Genomic DNA, 15,137 nt, shown 5'->3' on the forward strand with positions numbered 1-15,137 from the left:
TCTCTGAGACCCGGGACGCAGCTGTCCACGGAAATGATGGCTCACTTCAGCTCTTTGGTCTAAACCAAATAGTGGGAGACAAGCAGCAGGGCCCCAGGGAGGCACCGTGGAGGACGCAGAATCCCGATCACTTCGCCACAGGACTCACCTTCCTGTGTAATCTAAGGGGAAGTGTCTACGCCCGGCAGTTTTTAGAGGAATGGCTTCGTGGGCAGTTACTTCCTCCAAGAACCGGCACTATTAAGAGGAAAGTTTTCAAAGTACATGGAAAACTTGTACAGATTAAGGGCTACGGAAACAGACCTGTTAATAGCGTGTACCTCTGAGTGATCAGATGACAGGTGATTTCAAGTTTCTCCTTTGTTTATCTGTATTTTTTTCTGTAATAAACACGTGTTGTACGTTAAAATGTTTAAACCGTTTATGTCGCGCCGGCTTAATGTGAGAAAAGACTTCAGCAGGGTTCTCAGTGACGTGTCGCCGTGTTTTCCCGGGCGCAGGTTCGGGCAGTGATTTAGGTGAATGTTTTCCTTCACAGCTACCGCCTGCAGCCTCTTAGCGTTGACGGGGGGTGGGGGGGGGGGTCCGTGGGGACAGGGACACACAGAGGAGGGCGGGCAGGCCCTGCAGCACGGGGGTCTCCTTAAGAAGCCAAGTTTGGACTGGGGATTAAGTAGATGTTGCTTTTGTCTCAGTGAGATCAGAGGTGACAGGCTGTTTCAGAAAATGTTGATCGTTAAAGAGGCTTGTTTTTTAATGTATCCTCTCAAAGCCACCATGTGATGAGTGTGGACACTCCATCTTGGGAACCTGTCAATATGGAAAAGTACAAGACAGGACTTTTTTGTGTATCCTCAGGAAAGTGTCGCGGCAGGTTTCTTTATATTTCGGGCCTGACGGCGTGCTCAACCCGCCTGGCCTTATGCCCTGGGCCTCCCCCTGGTCTGTGAAGTGAGGGGCCAGCGGGAGCACCGAGCTCCCTGTGAGCCTGCGTCCTCCCGGAAACAGTCACTGTCATGGCCAAGCGCCGTGGTCCAGGAGCCCCTCCCTGGTGGCTGCGGCTCACTGAGCTCTTTGTGGCTCTTTGTGGACGTGGACGTGGGGTGTGCTCTGAGCTCCAGCTGGTTCCGTGCTTGGGTTCTTGCTCATGGGTGTGAGAGTGTGGCGGTGTGTTTGCGTGGCGCAGGTTCTTGTACCATCAGTGCTGTGGCTTGTATTTTATTTTATTTTTAAAGTTTATTTTGGCGGGGGGCGGTGGCTCGCAAGCTGGAGAAGGGCAGAGGAAGAGGGAGAGAGAATCCCAAGCGGGCTCTGCGCTGCCAGGATGGAGTCCCGTGTGAGGCTCGATCTCATGAACGGAACCATGAGATCGTGACGTGATCTGAAATCAAGAGTGGGACATTTAACCAACTGAGCCCCCCAGGCGCCCCCACGGCTTGCATTTAGAAGAGGCGGGGCTGACTGCAGACCTTATGCAGAGACAGGACATTCTGCAGCCTAGAGGCGGGTCTGAGTGCCGGAGAGGCGGCCTGCCCCGAAGGGCGTGAGCCCGGCCTGAGACCCGGGCACACCGTGCTCCCCGGCCTCCCAGCCAGACCTCAGGTGGCGGCCAGGCTGCACCGGGTGCACAGGGCACCCGTGCTGTCTGAGCTCCTGGGGAAGCCCCCAGAAGCATTCCTACCTCCGCCTCTGCCTCGGGTTCTTGGGGACCAGAGCGAATTGTGGCAAAATGCGCCCGTTAGGAATGAAGTAGAGCTTCCGGTATTCCGCGCTCAGAGCTCCTGGAGCTGGGCTTCCGTGTCCCCCCGGCCCTGCAAAAACTACCACTCTGCTTGTGTGCAGGCTTCGATTCTGAGAGCTCTTCCGGGGGATTTTCAGAGGCAAGTCAGAGAGTCGCTGCGGTGATGTGTGTGGACTCCGGCAGAAGTAACGGGGTCGGAAAGGCCGGGGAGAGGCCCCCTCGAGAAAATGGAATTCAGAAGCACAGGTACGTCATCGTGCGCGCGTTTTAGAATCTTCCGCTGTATCTGTGACGCCCTGGCCGTGCCACAGGGTGCTCCTTCAGCTCTCCTGAGTCCCGAGGCCAGGGGTGACCCAGCCGTGGTGCCCCCGGACAGCATCCCCTGGTGCCCTGTTCAGCCACAGATTCTGAGACCCGACGCCACTCTCCTTGGCTCCTGGAGGTCAGTGATGGCACTTCCTTGACTGCTGATTCCGGTCCCCGCCCCAGGACTTGCGGGGTGGACCGGGGGGAGGGCCGCCCTCCTGTTGCCCCCTGCAGACCACCTGCCTCTCAATGTCACACTGCCTGTCTGCCCTACGGTTTGGAAATGGGTGTTTAGAGCAGCAAATCCCTCTTTCCTTTTCCCCACATTTCCTTTTCCTTCCGAGTTAGATTCTGGAGACAGTGACCTAAGTCTTCCCCAGCAGAAGTGAGGACAAGGGCAAGACAGGCCCCGCGAGGCGGTGGCGGTGGGCAGGCGGCCTCTGTCCCCCACCACACTGACTTGCTTTGCAGCTTGAGGGAGCCCTGCAGCCTTACCGCAGCCCCTGCTCTGGGCCCTAGACCCCAGCGCCTGCTAGATGCACGCAGCGGGGGACTCGGGCGTCCCGCCCCTGCCTGTCGGCTCGTTCTCCCGGCAGGCGTCGGAGCACCTCTGCACGTGTGCTCCGATGGCCTGTCCTAGAGTGGGTCATGCTCTGCTGTCCTCCGCTCAGTGCCCCATGAATCTGGTTCGCGCGTCGGCCTAACACCGACCTCCTGCCCCCGCACATCGTCGCCCAGCTCTGACATGTGGTCCCGTTACGCACGTCTGGGCTCCTCAGCCTTCCCGGCTCCTGTGTCACATCCCAGTCCGGCCGCCTCTCCTGCGCCCCTGTAGCGCCCGTAACTGCCTCCACACCCTCCCATCTCCTCTCCACCCTGCGGGCACTAGACAGGTCTGAATGCACTGCCTCTGCCTCTCGGCCAGTGTCTGCGTGGTCCCCAGTGATGGTGAACAGAGCGCCTTGGCTGGGAGAGGGGACCGCAGGGTCACTCTCCTCTTGGGATGAGGGCCGGCCCTCTGTGTTGCTCTGGCTCCGGCCCCGGGCCCGTTGTCACTGGTCCCAGCCTACAGGGGCCTCTTTGGAGTCCTCAGGTGCATCCAGCCCATTCCCACAGTGGAGCCCCATCTGCCCTGCTACCTTGGCCCCCGGCCCCCTCCTCCTGCTCTTCCCTCCTGACCCTTGCCCATGGGTCCAGCACACCTCCCCCCAACGCTAGCTTCACGGCCCGCTCAGGCACCCCTCTCTCCCAGGTGGAATAGTGTCTCATCCCAGCCCAATTCCTGGGAGGGAGACTGCCAGGCCTCCCCGGGAAGCTGGCAGGAAGAGAGCCTGGAAAGGAATGAGCCTCAGGAGAACAAACTTGTGTTTGAAAGGGACTCCCGGCAGGCTCCCGGCAGACTTCCGAAAGGTTTTGTTAACGCGGCTCTGTCTTGTGCCTTCCTGGCCCGGCCTCTGCCGTGGTCACCGTCCTTTCCCGGGAGACCCTCCAGGATGCCTGTGCAGAAACCTTTCTTTAGGACTTAACAGCACTCAGGCTGCCAGAGCAGACACGTGGCCGGTGTTTGCATCTAAAAACTAAAAAAAAAAATGGTCACTGGGCAAAATCATCAGTTGTAAGTGAACCTGGTGCTGGAGGGACCAACCCGTGTCACTCTGGTCGTTCCTTCATAGGACGTCATTGCCTGCCCCGATGTTTACCAGAAGTGACTTCAGCGTGTGGAGTATATTAAAGAAATGCATCGGCCTGGTAAGTTCAGAGGGACTCATTTCAGGGCCTGAAGCTGAAACATTTTCAATTCCTGGGTATCTGTTGCACTGCTGATAGTTTAGGGAGACGTGCTCTGCACATTTGTAGCACGAGGACGATCAGAGAGGACAGGGACAGACGTGGGGTGGGGGAGAGAAAAGGCGCGAAGGCTAAGGTGTTCACAGCCAGCGGGAACGTGATCCCACAGGCAAGCCTCCTGATGTGAGACGCATCACAGGGGTTTACGTTGACCCTGGCGTTCTGTGACGGGCTCACAGTTGGCTTTGGACGGTCCGCACGACATGGGGAGCTTCCGCGGGCTGCTCGACACAGGCTGAGGGCGAGCCACAGGCAGGAGTGCGGGACCGGGGGCACAGCTCAGATGCTCAGGGTTTGCATCAGGGTTTGCTCAGAGGAGGTGGTTGGCTAATCTGTGTCCCGGGGCCGCAGGCTTCTTTTCTCGTGGTCCTGCGTGACGGGACTGTCACCGTCTGGGAATGTGAGCTGTGCCCCCCTCGGGAGGGCAGGGCGCACCGCAGGCCGTGGGTTGTACCAACAGCGTTGTGTTGACAGGCACGCGGCCCTGTCCCCCGTGCCTCCCACGCGTGCTGCCACCGCCGTTTATTTCTGCCCTCGTCTCTTTCAGCCCCTTTCCCAGAGGAAACTGCTTCTTTTCTCCCACTTTTTATTTTGAAGTAACTTTGGACTTCTAGACGGCTGCGGGTGGTACTTTGAGCTGTTTGCCCTCCACCCGGCTTCCCGTTGTGGTGACGTCTCATGTAGCAGCCGGGGCTCGGTGAGCGAGACGCCAGCGTTCCTGTCGGAGCGTCACTGCTCACCATGCACTTGACTTGGCTTTCCTAGTACCCCCTGCTGTCTTCGTACTGGCGGCTGGTGTTTAGGCACCAAGGGCTGGCGCGGGATGTGCTTGGCGCTCCTGGGGTGACCCTGCCCCAGGCCTCTCGGCAGACAGAGCTGGAAAGCCCAGGCGTGCCTTCTGACCCTGCTTCTGCACACACGGGTTCGTGTACACACCTGTTTGGCTTTTTTTATGTTTTAATTTTTTAAGATTTTTATTTTCAAGTAACCTCTGCACCCAGCAATGGGGCTCCAACTCACAACCCGAGACTAAGAGTCACTCCAGCTAGGCGCCCCACACGTCTCTTGTCTTCTAAAATGGCACGCTTGGGATTCTTTTCTCTTAGCAGTGTTTTCTCCTACATTTCTGGCTGTGTGAGCAGGTCAGGTCTAGGCGGGTGTATCTGTCTGAAGATAGGTGTCGAACTTGACTAGCTCCTTGGTCGGGCGCCTGGGGGGCTCTGTCGGTGAAGCGTCCAACTTTGGCTCAGGTCATGATCTCACGGTCCGTGAGTTTGAGCCCCGCATCGGGCTCTGTGCTGACAGCTCGGAGCCCGGAGCCTTCTTCGGATTCTGTGTCTCCCTCTGTCTCTGCCCCTTCCCGGCTCGGGTTCTGTCTGTCTGTCTGTCTCTCTCTCTCAAATAATAAACACTGACTAGCTCCTTGGTCCTGCAGCTTCTTGTCATAAAGCGACACCATCACATTGCCTTCCCCAAGGACCCGCCGTAGGGTGGATTCGGATTAACACGTGGGTCGGCGCGTCCCCGGGCTACACCGGCTCGGCACCCACGGGCTTCGCCTCTGGGGTGGCACACGGCCCTCTTCCTCCTTCGCCCACTGGGACGGCGGCCCCGGGCTGGCCAACGGGCCGCTGAGGCAGGCAGGGCCAGGGAACACCGCCGCGCCTCGCCACTGCCCGCCTCTCCTCGTATTTTGTTTTGTTTTTTTTTTTTTTTTTTTTAAATTTTTTTTCAACGTTTATTTATTTTGGGACAGAGAGAGACAGAGCATGAATGGGGCAGGGGCAGAGAGAGAGGGAGACACAGAATCGGAAACAGGCTCCAGGCTCTGAGCCATCAGCCCAGAGCCCGACGCGGGGCTCGAACTCACGGACCGCGAGATCGTGACCTGGCTGAAGTCGGACGCTTAACCGACTGCGCCACCCAGGCGCCCCTCTCCTCGTATTTTGAAGCAGACCCCACTCGTGAATACTTTTCGTGTTGCTGAAGGATACAGATTCTCTTTACCACCAGCACGGCCACCCTCACACTTCAGAAGGCCACGCGTTAGCACCATCCGCTACCCACCGGGTCCAGTCCCCGGCTGTCCGAGCACCATTCTGTCTGTGCTTCTGCCGTCTGTGGTGTTACCTCCCTCCCGACTAAGAGCTCGTGGCGCTCGGGCCGGTGCTGTCACTCTTCCTTTATTTCCTGGGACGTTTCTGTGCCGAGAACGTGCCCTTCTACGGCCGCCAGTGCGGTTTGCAGAAGAAAGTCAGGGTCAGTGAGTGATTCTCACTTTATCACGGTCACCACGTGATGTGATTCACTAGCATGACCCAGCATGGCCAGTGTAACCAACTAGCTTGTCTGTGTTTCTTTTTTTTCAAACTCACGGAGTCAGACCTCCCCGGTGCATTCCAGCCCCCGAGCCACTCCCTCTTTGGCTGTTAATAGCCTCTTCGGCTTGGCCGTGATCCCTTATAGACGAAGCTCTGGCTCATTCTGTCCCTTTCTCGTCCAGGATCTGGAGTCGGCCGCTTGTGCAGGGAGAGAGAGGACTCAGGACCACAGCTGGGCCCTAGGGGTAGGGGGTGGGCTATGAATTGCTGTTCTAGGTCTTTCTGGGGGGAGAGCTAGGAGCTGTTTGGATTTGTTTCAACGACGGTTGAAATCTGGGATGACGGGATTACTCCAGCCCCCTCGGTCGAATGTCTGTGCCTCTTCCCCCCCCACGCCGACGATCCCAGTTTCTAACGACAGTGCAGGTGACCGATTTAGACCAGCACTCAATTAATGACTCACCTGCTCTATCCCACACACACGACGGTTCCGGAGGACAGGACCACTTCTGCCGCCACCAGCGTGTGTGCTGACACGTGGGAGTTGGTTGCCTTTTGTGGGTCGTTTTGTCCGGAGGGCGTGTCTCCGGTCACCGTGCTTGGAGTTACCTGCCGTGGTCCCCGTCCACGTGGCTGGGCCCCCAGAGCTTGCGTGCACTCATTTGCTTCTTTTGTTCTCGATGTTTAGACATTGGTTTTCTAAATTACTTTTGTTCAAAATCGTAAACCTAAAGTCAGATCTCTGGGCTGAGGTTCCAAGAATCTCCCTTCCTGTCCCTGCCCTCGCGCTGCACTGGCCCTTCCCCTCGAGGAGACCATTTCCACCCTCCGTGGTCTGTCTTCCCGTGCCTCGTGAGGGGACCGTGTGTCATCTCTTCCCTCTTTCTTCAGACGAACCAGAGGCTTTTCCGCCTCTGTTTCGCTGCGTGGTGCCACAGCCACGTGGAGCCACTGCTTAGGCTTACGGTCACCTCGCAGTGCCGTGCCTTCTGGCCGCCTATCCCTGTCAGATGTCTGCTGTGTGTTTGCCAGAGCATCTGTGGGGCGGGCTCCCGGAAACGGGGCCGCGGGACCAAAGGGCAGGTGCACACGCGCTTCTGCCGTGGTGCCCCGTCTCCAGGCGGCCCCCTTCTGCGCCCCCACCGGCTGTGGGGGCCTCTCTCTGTCCTGCCCTGCCCTGCCCGTGGCCCGTGTGCAGTGCTGCTGCTCGAACAGGCGAGCGGGCCGGGTCTCCACGGGGTTGACTTCCTTTCTCCTGACGAGCTAGACGAGCATCTTCCCTGCGCTCAGAGCGGGGCGGGCGTGGGCTCGGGTTCCTGGGGACAGTCCCGTGGTGACGAGTCTTCACTGGCTCCTTCCAGGAGCTGTCCAAGATCACCATGCCCATCGCCTTCAACGAGCCTCTGAGTTTCCTCCAGCGGATCACGGAGTACATGGAGCACGTGGACCTCATTCACAGAGCCTCCTGCCAGCCCCAGGCCCTGGAAAGGATGCAGGTGGGCGGTGGGCCCCTTCTGGGGGCGCCAGACACGAGACCGTGGTGTTCAGTGAGCATGACGCCCCGTGAGTGGCCCCGTGGTGATCGGCCCGCGTGGCTCCCGCTGACTCCTGGGTGCCGTCCTGCCCTGTGCCTCGGCTCCTCCTAGGTCCGCTCGGGACCGGCCCCCCTGCCCCCCCACCCCCCCGGTTCCCCCCCACCGCGTGTGGGTGCGGCCACCCCGGCCGACCTGGCGCGGGGCCTCGGGGCTGCCCGGGCTGGGGAAGGGGGGCACACGGTTCCTGCCCGTGTGGTTTGAGGAAGTGCTCGTGCTGAAGGGCGTTTCCCCGGAAGTTCTGTAATATCTCAAAACACGTGACAAGGGAGACTCGTGCCACCAGGAGCACATCTGGCGCGGAGAGGCTGCACGTCCCCCCCCACCCCGTGGCCCCCCACTCACCGTCCTGTGCGCTGTTCCCAGTGCGTTGCTGCCTTTGCGGTGTCGGCGGTGGCTTCCCAGTGGGAGAGGACCGGCAAGCCCTTCAACCCGCTCCTGGGAGAGACGTACGAGCTGATCAGGTAAGGGGTCGGGGCCGCGGGTGCCCGGCACGGCTGCGCAGGGGTGAAGCGGAGCGCCGGGCTCCGGAGAGGAGGGGAGGCGACAGGTGACGGAGGGGCGCTGGCTCGCCTGGAACCCACGTGGACACAGGCCCTCGTGCGTGAGGCCGGTCCACGTCAGCAGGGCATCTGGTGACTGTCGCCAGGGCAGGTGCAGCTGCGGGCAGTAGCTCCCGTGTGCTGGCGAGGGGCCGGGTGGGGTTTCTGCCGGGTGGCTCCCCGTGCTGTCCCCCCGACCTGGTCTTCTGACCTGGTCTTTGAGCCCCGCGCACGCCCCAGAAACGGCACGGCCTGTGGCGGTCCTGGCGGGGGCCCCACGAGGGTGGACCGGGCCTGTTTGGGGTGCTCTTTCCCGACCCCGCTGCCCGCGTGAGGCGCCCACCCAGACCAGCAAGTAAATCAGCGGACGGAGGCGCTGTGCTCCCCGCCGTCTGCTCAGCCCGGCTGGGGCTCCTCTGCGGGGCCGTTCGGGGCTCCCTCCGGGTCCTGTAGAGAGTCTGTGGGGGTGTCTTAGTAAATGAAAGCGTAACTTCAGCGATAAGAGCACACCCTTTTTAGAAGACGCGTGAGTTGAGAAAAGCGAAAAGGGAGATGTCATCCCACGGGAGACCGTGAAGGTTGTGGTCGATTTCCTCGAGGCATGCACGTGTGTGGTCTGTCATTTAGCATCGTGCCATCGTCATTTCCCCACGGTGTCACAGGCTTTTGCTAAGTTACGCTGCCACGTTTTGTGTCTGGCGTTTGCGTGCGCCCCAGCTTGACGCACGCACCGCCCCCTTGCGCCGCGGAGTCGTGGCGGCGTGCTGTGTCGTCACGGCGTCTTGATCTGAGGGAGCCCTGCGGGTTGTGCTTCTCGGGCTGTTTATTGCCCTTAATGGCCGAGTTGTTCATGATGAGAGTTTCTCAAAGGTGAGTAAGTGGTTGTGGACGGGGGGTGGGGGTGGGTCTGCCTGAGTCAGCGCGCCGGGCGCGTGCGGCTCAGGGAAGCGTGTGCCAGGGTGTGTGTGTCAGCACTGTTTTCACACCTTTGCGGGAGGAGTCGGCAGTGTTAGCAACACAGGCGTAAATCACCTCCCACTCGGGACGGTGGCACAGATGTCCGGGTCCAGGCTCTGACCTGTTTCTGGCCGCCCGGGGCGGCCCTGCCGCTGGCCCCTCTGCGTGCCGCTGGCCTGGTTTTCTCACGGACGGAGATGTTGGCTGCCGCTCGGTGCACGGGCACCTGCTTTCGGAACCCCGCTGCCTTTGAGGCAGCCGGGCGGGTTAGAGGCACGGTGCTGCCGTGGGGGTCCGTGCAGGCGACCCTGGGTGACCGTGGCAAGTCCCTGCTTCTTCAGTCCAGAGATGGGGGACCTGAGGCCCAGGTGAGGGAAAGACCTGCCCCGGGACTCACTGTTCAGAGGAACTTTTGTTGTGAGTTCCCAGAGAACGCTTTCTTTATCAGCCACGCCTCTGCTGCCTCCCCACGGTGCATGTGTCCTGGTGCTGGGGTGGGTGGCTCTGACCTTGTCTAGCCACCAGGAAATTATTGGCGTTTTCGTTATTAAAAAGCACCATTAACATATCTTGAAAAGAGGAATTAAAGCTGATACGAAAGAAGTTCCAGACGACGGGAAGTGAGCACGTGGGTTCACAGACAGCATGACCCACGATCCACGACCCGTGGTGCTGACGGCCACCCCTGATCATCAGTCACTTCCAGGATTCGGCTGAGGGGTTGAGGCGAAGCCCCGGACTGACCGAGAAACGAGCATCTTCCCGGGCGTGCAGGCCCGTCTTCGGGTCCAGGTCGCACTGCGGCCGCGTCTGCTGCACGCGGGGCCCCGAGGGCCCTTCCGGTCTGAGGAGCTTTGTAACTAAACCAAGTCGTTCTCCAGTGTCTTCTTCCCTACAGATTGCTCCTCAACGGCTAAAAATAGCACTTTCTTTTCTTAGACAAGTATTCATTTTGTAAATTACATACCTTGGTTGGCAACCTTTTAAAATCTAATTTTTCAACTTTCCTTCCTCTGTAACGATTGGAAATTCTGATTCCAGTTAAGTTAGTAATTATGTGGTTTAGCTTTTATAATTTTTAACGACTACAACTGTAGGTGTATTCACAGTTCCGGAACAATTAAAAACTGACATTTTTATTGAAAAAGAGCATATACTAAAAATCCTGTTTCCTGGCCCAGGAGTATCTTGGGGCATCAGACATGGCATGTCACAGAACTTCCAGGAGCCCTAGCAGGGACTAGAGGAGGGCCCCCTTCGGGAAGGCCGCGAGCTCCCCACTCTCGCGGGTCTTGGGCGCTGGGTGCCCCTTGAGGGCTGAGGTGGCCACATCTAAATCACTGGCTCTAGGAGTTTTCTTCTAGGCCTGCACGTGCTGGGGGCAGCGTGAGTGGAGGCCCCTCACACTCTCCTCCTTCCATGTGGGGTTCAGATTTGCCCAGAGGCGGTGGGTGCACATGCAAGTGTCTGTGTGGCGGGGGGTGCGGTCAGTGTCAGGCCAAGGGTGGCGTCAGAGAGCGAGTGTTGAATATTTCTGTCACTCAGGGTGGCCAGGGGCTGCGGGGCTCCCCCAGGAGGTGTGCCGAGCCAACCTTTGTCGGATTTCGCTGTCACTGATGTGCTCTCTCCCTCTTGTTTTTGTGCCTAGGGAGGATTTAGGGTTCAGATTTATATCCGAGCAGGTGAGCCACCACCCCCCGATCAGTGCATTTTATTCAGAGGGCCTCCACCAGGACTTCTTGTTTCACGGCTCCATCTACCCGAAGCTGAAGTTCTGGGGCAAGAGCGTGGAGGCCGAGCCCCGGGGCACCATCACGCTGGAGCTGCTCAAGTGAGTGCGGAGGCCGGGGGCCTGGCGGGCGCCTTTCTTAAGTTCCAGCGGAAGGGTCTTTCCCCCGGCAGACACTCTTTCGAACAGGCAACGCCCCCCAGACCCCTCTTCGGGACTGGGTGTGATGTGGGCGTCTGGGACAGCCCCCGAGGACCTGGATGGCTTTAGTCACTGCCTGTGGTGGTCCTGCCACTTGGTGACGAGCCGCACGTAGCACCTTACAACAGCCACTCTCTCCTCTGCCACGTGGTTTCCGAGGGCTAGGGCCGGGCTGGGGGGCGGCGTGGCGGGCGCTCTGGCTCAGGGTCCCGTGAGGTGGCGGGCAGGACGCGGGCCGAAGGCGGCTGGTGGGACATCTGCTTGTAGGCCCCCTTCCGTGGCCGTTGGCGGGAGGCCTGGGGGTGCTCACAGCGGGGTGCTGGCATCCACCAGAGCTGGGGACCCAGGGGGGATGGAGCCGCGGTGTCTCTTAGGACCTCATCGCAGAAGTGGCCTCACCCTGACCTTAAACCCTCGTTGGTCACGAGGACCACGCTGCTTGAGGGTGGGAGGGAGACACGGATGAAACCTGGGAGGTGGGGGACTTTGAGGGGCGTCGTGGAGGCTGCCCGCACACCCATGAAATCTCAGTCCAAACGCTCCCCAGTGCGGTGTTGTTCGGACCCCTTGCAAAGCAAAAGCCCAATCTCTAGCAGTCGCGTGGACGTTGCAAAACCAGCGTAGACCCGGTCTAGGCCACGGCGTGCCGCAGGCTCCCTGAGATGCACGTCTTGCTAACCGTGGCCCGCCGTGATGAAGCACGGGGTATGATTTTTGTTTCACGTTGGCCCAGCCTGGCTGGTTGCCGGAGAATACCAGCCCCTGACCCCCGTGTACCTCAGGGCTGATGGGGTCACCAGGTGCAGTGAGGGCACCCCATTTCTGGGGAGCATGTGTGTCTTGCGGCGGTCCGTGCTTTCTTGGGGCGGGGCATGCAGAATTGAAAAGTGGCAAATCTTATTGATTAACGCATTTGAGTTTCCCCTGGAAATTTGAGGGGCCCCGAATACTTGTCCTGAAATACTTCTGCTCTGAGCTAGTCTCTGCCCTTGATCATGGCTCTTTGACACGGCCTCCCTCGAGACACGGGTCTCATGAACTTGCATCACATCCGTGGGGGTTCTTTTCTCCTTGGGTCAGGCCACTGGGGGAGGATGAGGGATATGAGCAAAGGCGTCTGGGAAGGCATTCCGAACGGAGCTGCTCCCTGGACCTCGGGCGGGGTGCGGGCCGTGCGGCTCCCGCAGGCGCCGGCTGAAGAGGCCATTGTGTGGACAGCTTCCCGGGACAGCCTTTTCTCTTTGTCTCGGTGGTCTCCTGTTGCTTATTAACTTGTCTTGACATTTAAGTAGAAAGCTTTGTTGATGCTACAAAGGAAAGCAGAAATAAATTTCAAACAAATGCTAAGTAAATAGCCGCTGTTCGAGGGAGTTCAAAGCGATATTCTGCTCCGGCACAGCTTTTAAGGCAATTACGGCTTAATTCTGTCTGGTATTTTGCTTTTTAGGGTCACGCAGTGCTTTTGTTTGCTGGCGTCTGACTTCGTGTTTTCTGGCATCTTTCACAGACACGATGAGGCTTACACCTGGACCAACCCTACCTGCTGTGTGCACAACGTGATTATCGGGAAGCTCTGGATAGAGCAGTACGGGACGGTGGAGATTGTAAACCACAGGTAACGGCACCGGCCGTGCGCCAGTCGGACACCGCGCCGAGCTCTAGACGCGCTTGCCGTGAGCTCGGGGACACGCTTCCGGCCTGCTCCGGGCTGCCATTCAGGCTGTCGGGGTTCGGCGCGCCTGTGGGAAGAGCCAGGCCTGGGGGTGGCCGCCACGGTGCCGGTCGGTGGTGGCATCATCTTTGTGCCCCTGCTTACCTCTTGTTTTGGTTTCAGTCGCAAGAGTGAATTGATTTTGAAATTGTAAATGACACTAAAGAATGATGGGATTCCTTCCCACGTGAAACATCCTCAAATACTGACCTCCGTCCACCCTCGAACCTTCCTCCTGGAAGTTCGTGACATAGCGGCTTTGTTTTGCAGCAGCTTTATTGAGATACAATTTGCATACCGTAAAATTCACGCATTTAAGTGAGTTTCGGTGTATCTACTGAACTGTACCGTTGCCCCCAGGCAGTGTCAGAGCATCTCCGTCACCCCAGAAAGGTGCCCCGCGCCCATCGCGGTCACTGCCTGACGCCCCAGCCCCGGCCACCCCGGGGGTCTCGGTCCACCTTTCCCAGAGATTTCGCGTCGTACGACGGAAGCCTGTGTTTGTTTTTCCCGCAGAACTGGAGATAAGTGTGTGCTTCATTTTAAACCATGTGGACTGTTTGGAAAAGAACTTCACAAAGTGGAGGGGCACATCCAGGACAAAAAGTAGGTCTGCGTCCGGGTGGCTCACCGTGGGCGGCGCGTGCGCCCCTTGATGGCGATGTAGTCGTGCCAGTGACGTTTGTTCACACTAGAAAAGATTATGACTCTGTTTGGTTTAGAGAAGACGCTCCCTCGCTGGGTATACAGAGAGACAAAGGGTTAGTTTTAAGTGTCGTTTCCGGGCGGTGAGTGATCGGGGTCCGTCTCGCCCTCTCCGGAGGGGGAGAGGTCTGGGTCTGACTCCTTTTGCTAAAATGGATGTGAGGAGATGAGGTGCTCTCACTGGGAGGAAACGCTGCGCTTTTGCCAACAGAACTGAGGTGGAAGACGTGACCACGCGTCTCCTCCGTGGCGGTGTCTGCCTCGTGTTGCAGACACAACTCAGACCGTGGTGGGAGCCTCCGTTCCACGGGCCGGCTCGTGGCACTCTGTGAGTTAGAGACTTTTTAAGTGTTGGACCAGAGACACGGTCAGAAGTTCCCAGTAGATTTTCCGGGGTTCTCTCTCCTTTGGGTTATTTCAAAAAACATTTTTTGTAATGTTTACTTATTTTTGAGAGAGAGACAGAGCGTGAGTAGGGGAGGGGCAAAGAGAGGCGGAGGGTCGGGCGGGGACACAGAATCCGAAGCAGGCTCCAGGCTGCGAGCTGTCAGCACAGAGCCCGACTCGGGGCTGCGAGACCGTGACCTGAGCCGAAGTTGGATGCTTGACCGACCGAGCCGCCCAGGCGCCCCGACCTTTGGGTTGTTTTATCTTACGTTTTTGGCCTCAGATTTCTCACTTTTTATTCCCCAGTCAGGAAATTGGGATTTGTATAATGTCATGAAACCCCTTCCACCTCCTAAAAACTAGACATTTTCTTTCTTTCTTTCTTTCTTTCTTCTTCTTCTTCTTTTTTTCTTTTTTTGAAGTAGCCTCCATGCGAACATGGGGCCTGAACTCACCACCCTGACATCGAGAGTCAGGTGCTCTACCCACTGAGCCAGCCAGGTGCCCCACCTACGTTTTAATTAGAAACAAGTTTCCAGTGTAAAACGGTGGGTGCTGTTTCTTCTTCTGCTGAGTACCAGAAAGTCACCTGTTCAAACAGCCTGTCAGATGCTTTTAGACTTTAGACTCTGACCGCCGTGCCCACTGAAGTGAGCCGGGGCTCAGCTCGGAGACCTTGCAGAACAGCAGCCCTCTTCAGGACAAGGGCACCGGCCAGTGCCCCGAGCAGCCCGTCCCTGGTGGTGGAAACAACCCAGAGAGAGACCGTGGTCCGCGTGAAACGGGCCTGCAGAAACGGGCCACTCCTCACTGCCACGCGCACCGTCCCGGAGGGTCTGCAAACCCTGTTCTGATTTTTTGATTTTCCATCCCAAACTGGAGTGAGCTCTTGCCTAACGCCGTGCCTCTTGGGGACAGAATATGTCGGCCAAGGTGACTAAGTCCTGAGTGAGAACTGGCCGAGTGTCCCCCACCAGTCCCCGCGTGGCCACTTTCCGGGCTGAGCCCGAGGCAGGGGTGCCCGCCCTCCCAGAAATGTCACACGCCTGGCAGAACAGCATCTCCAGGGGGTGCGTGGCCACCGTGCTCTCCCCGCA

At 58.5% G+C, this 15,137-nt stretch overlaps 1 protein-coding gene across 7 annotated transcripts in view; it reads left to right on the forward strand.

The window, feature by feature from the left end:
- The window catches only part of OSBPL2 (oxysterol binding protein like 2), a 37,364-nt gene that overhangs the window by 14,558 nt on the left and 7,669 nt on the right, over nt 1–15,137 (forward strand). For 5 of the 7 annotated variants that reach the window (XR_015249582.1, XM_086702648.1, XM_086702644.1 and 2 more), the window contains exons 3-9: nt 1,843–1,987; nt 3,721–3,796; nt 7,578–7,712; nt 8,175–8,272; nt 10,956–11,138; nt 12,745–12,852; nt 13,465–13,554. Coding sequence is in view for 6 of the 7 variants with exons in the window: in XM_086702648.1 (XP_086558774.1) it covers nt 1,843–1,987; nt 3,721–3,796; nt 7,578–7,712; nt 8,175–8,272; nt 10,956–11,138; nt 12,745–12,852; nt 13,465–13,554 (835 nt within the window). In the remaining variant the exon portion in view is untranslated. Of the gene's footprint in view, nt 1–1,842; nt 1,988–2,320; nt 3,141–3,720; nt 3,797–7,577; nt 7,713–8,174; nt 8,273–10,955; nt 11,139–12,744; nt 12,853–13,464; nt 13,555–15,137 lie in introns of those variants that run through there. The other 2 variants (XM_086702647.1, XM_086702650.1) reach the window with 2 other exon arrangements.

The sequence above is a fragment of the Puma concolor genome, chromosome A3 (assembly GCF_028749965.1).
Source record: "Puma concolor isolate L17-30 chromosome A3, mPumCon1.1.hap2, whole genome shotgun sequence".
Classification (NCBI taxonomy): domain Eukaryota; kingdom Metazoa; phylum Chordata; class Mammalia; order Carnivora; family Felidae; genus Puma; species Puma concolor.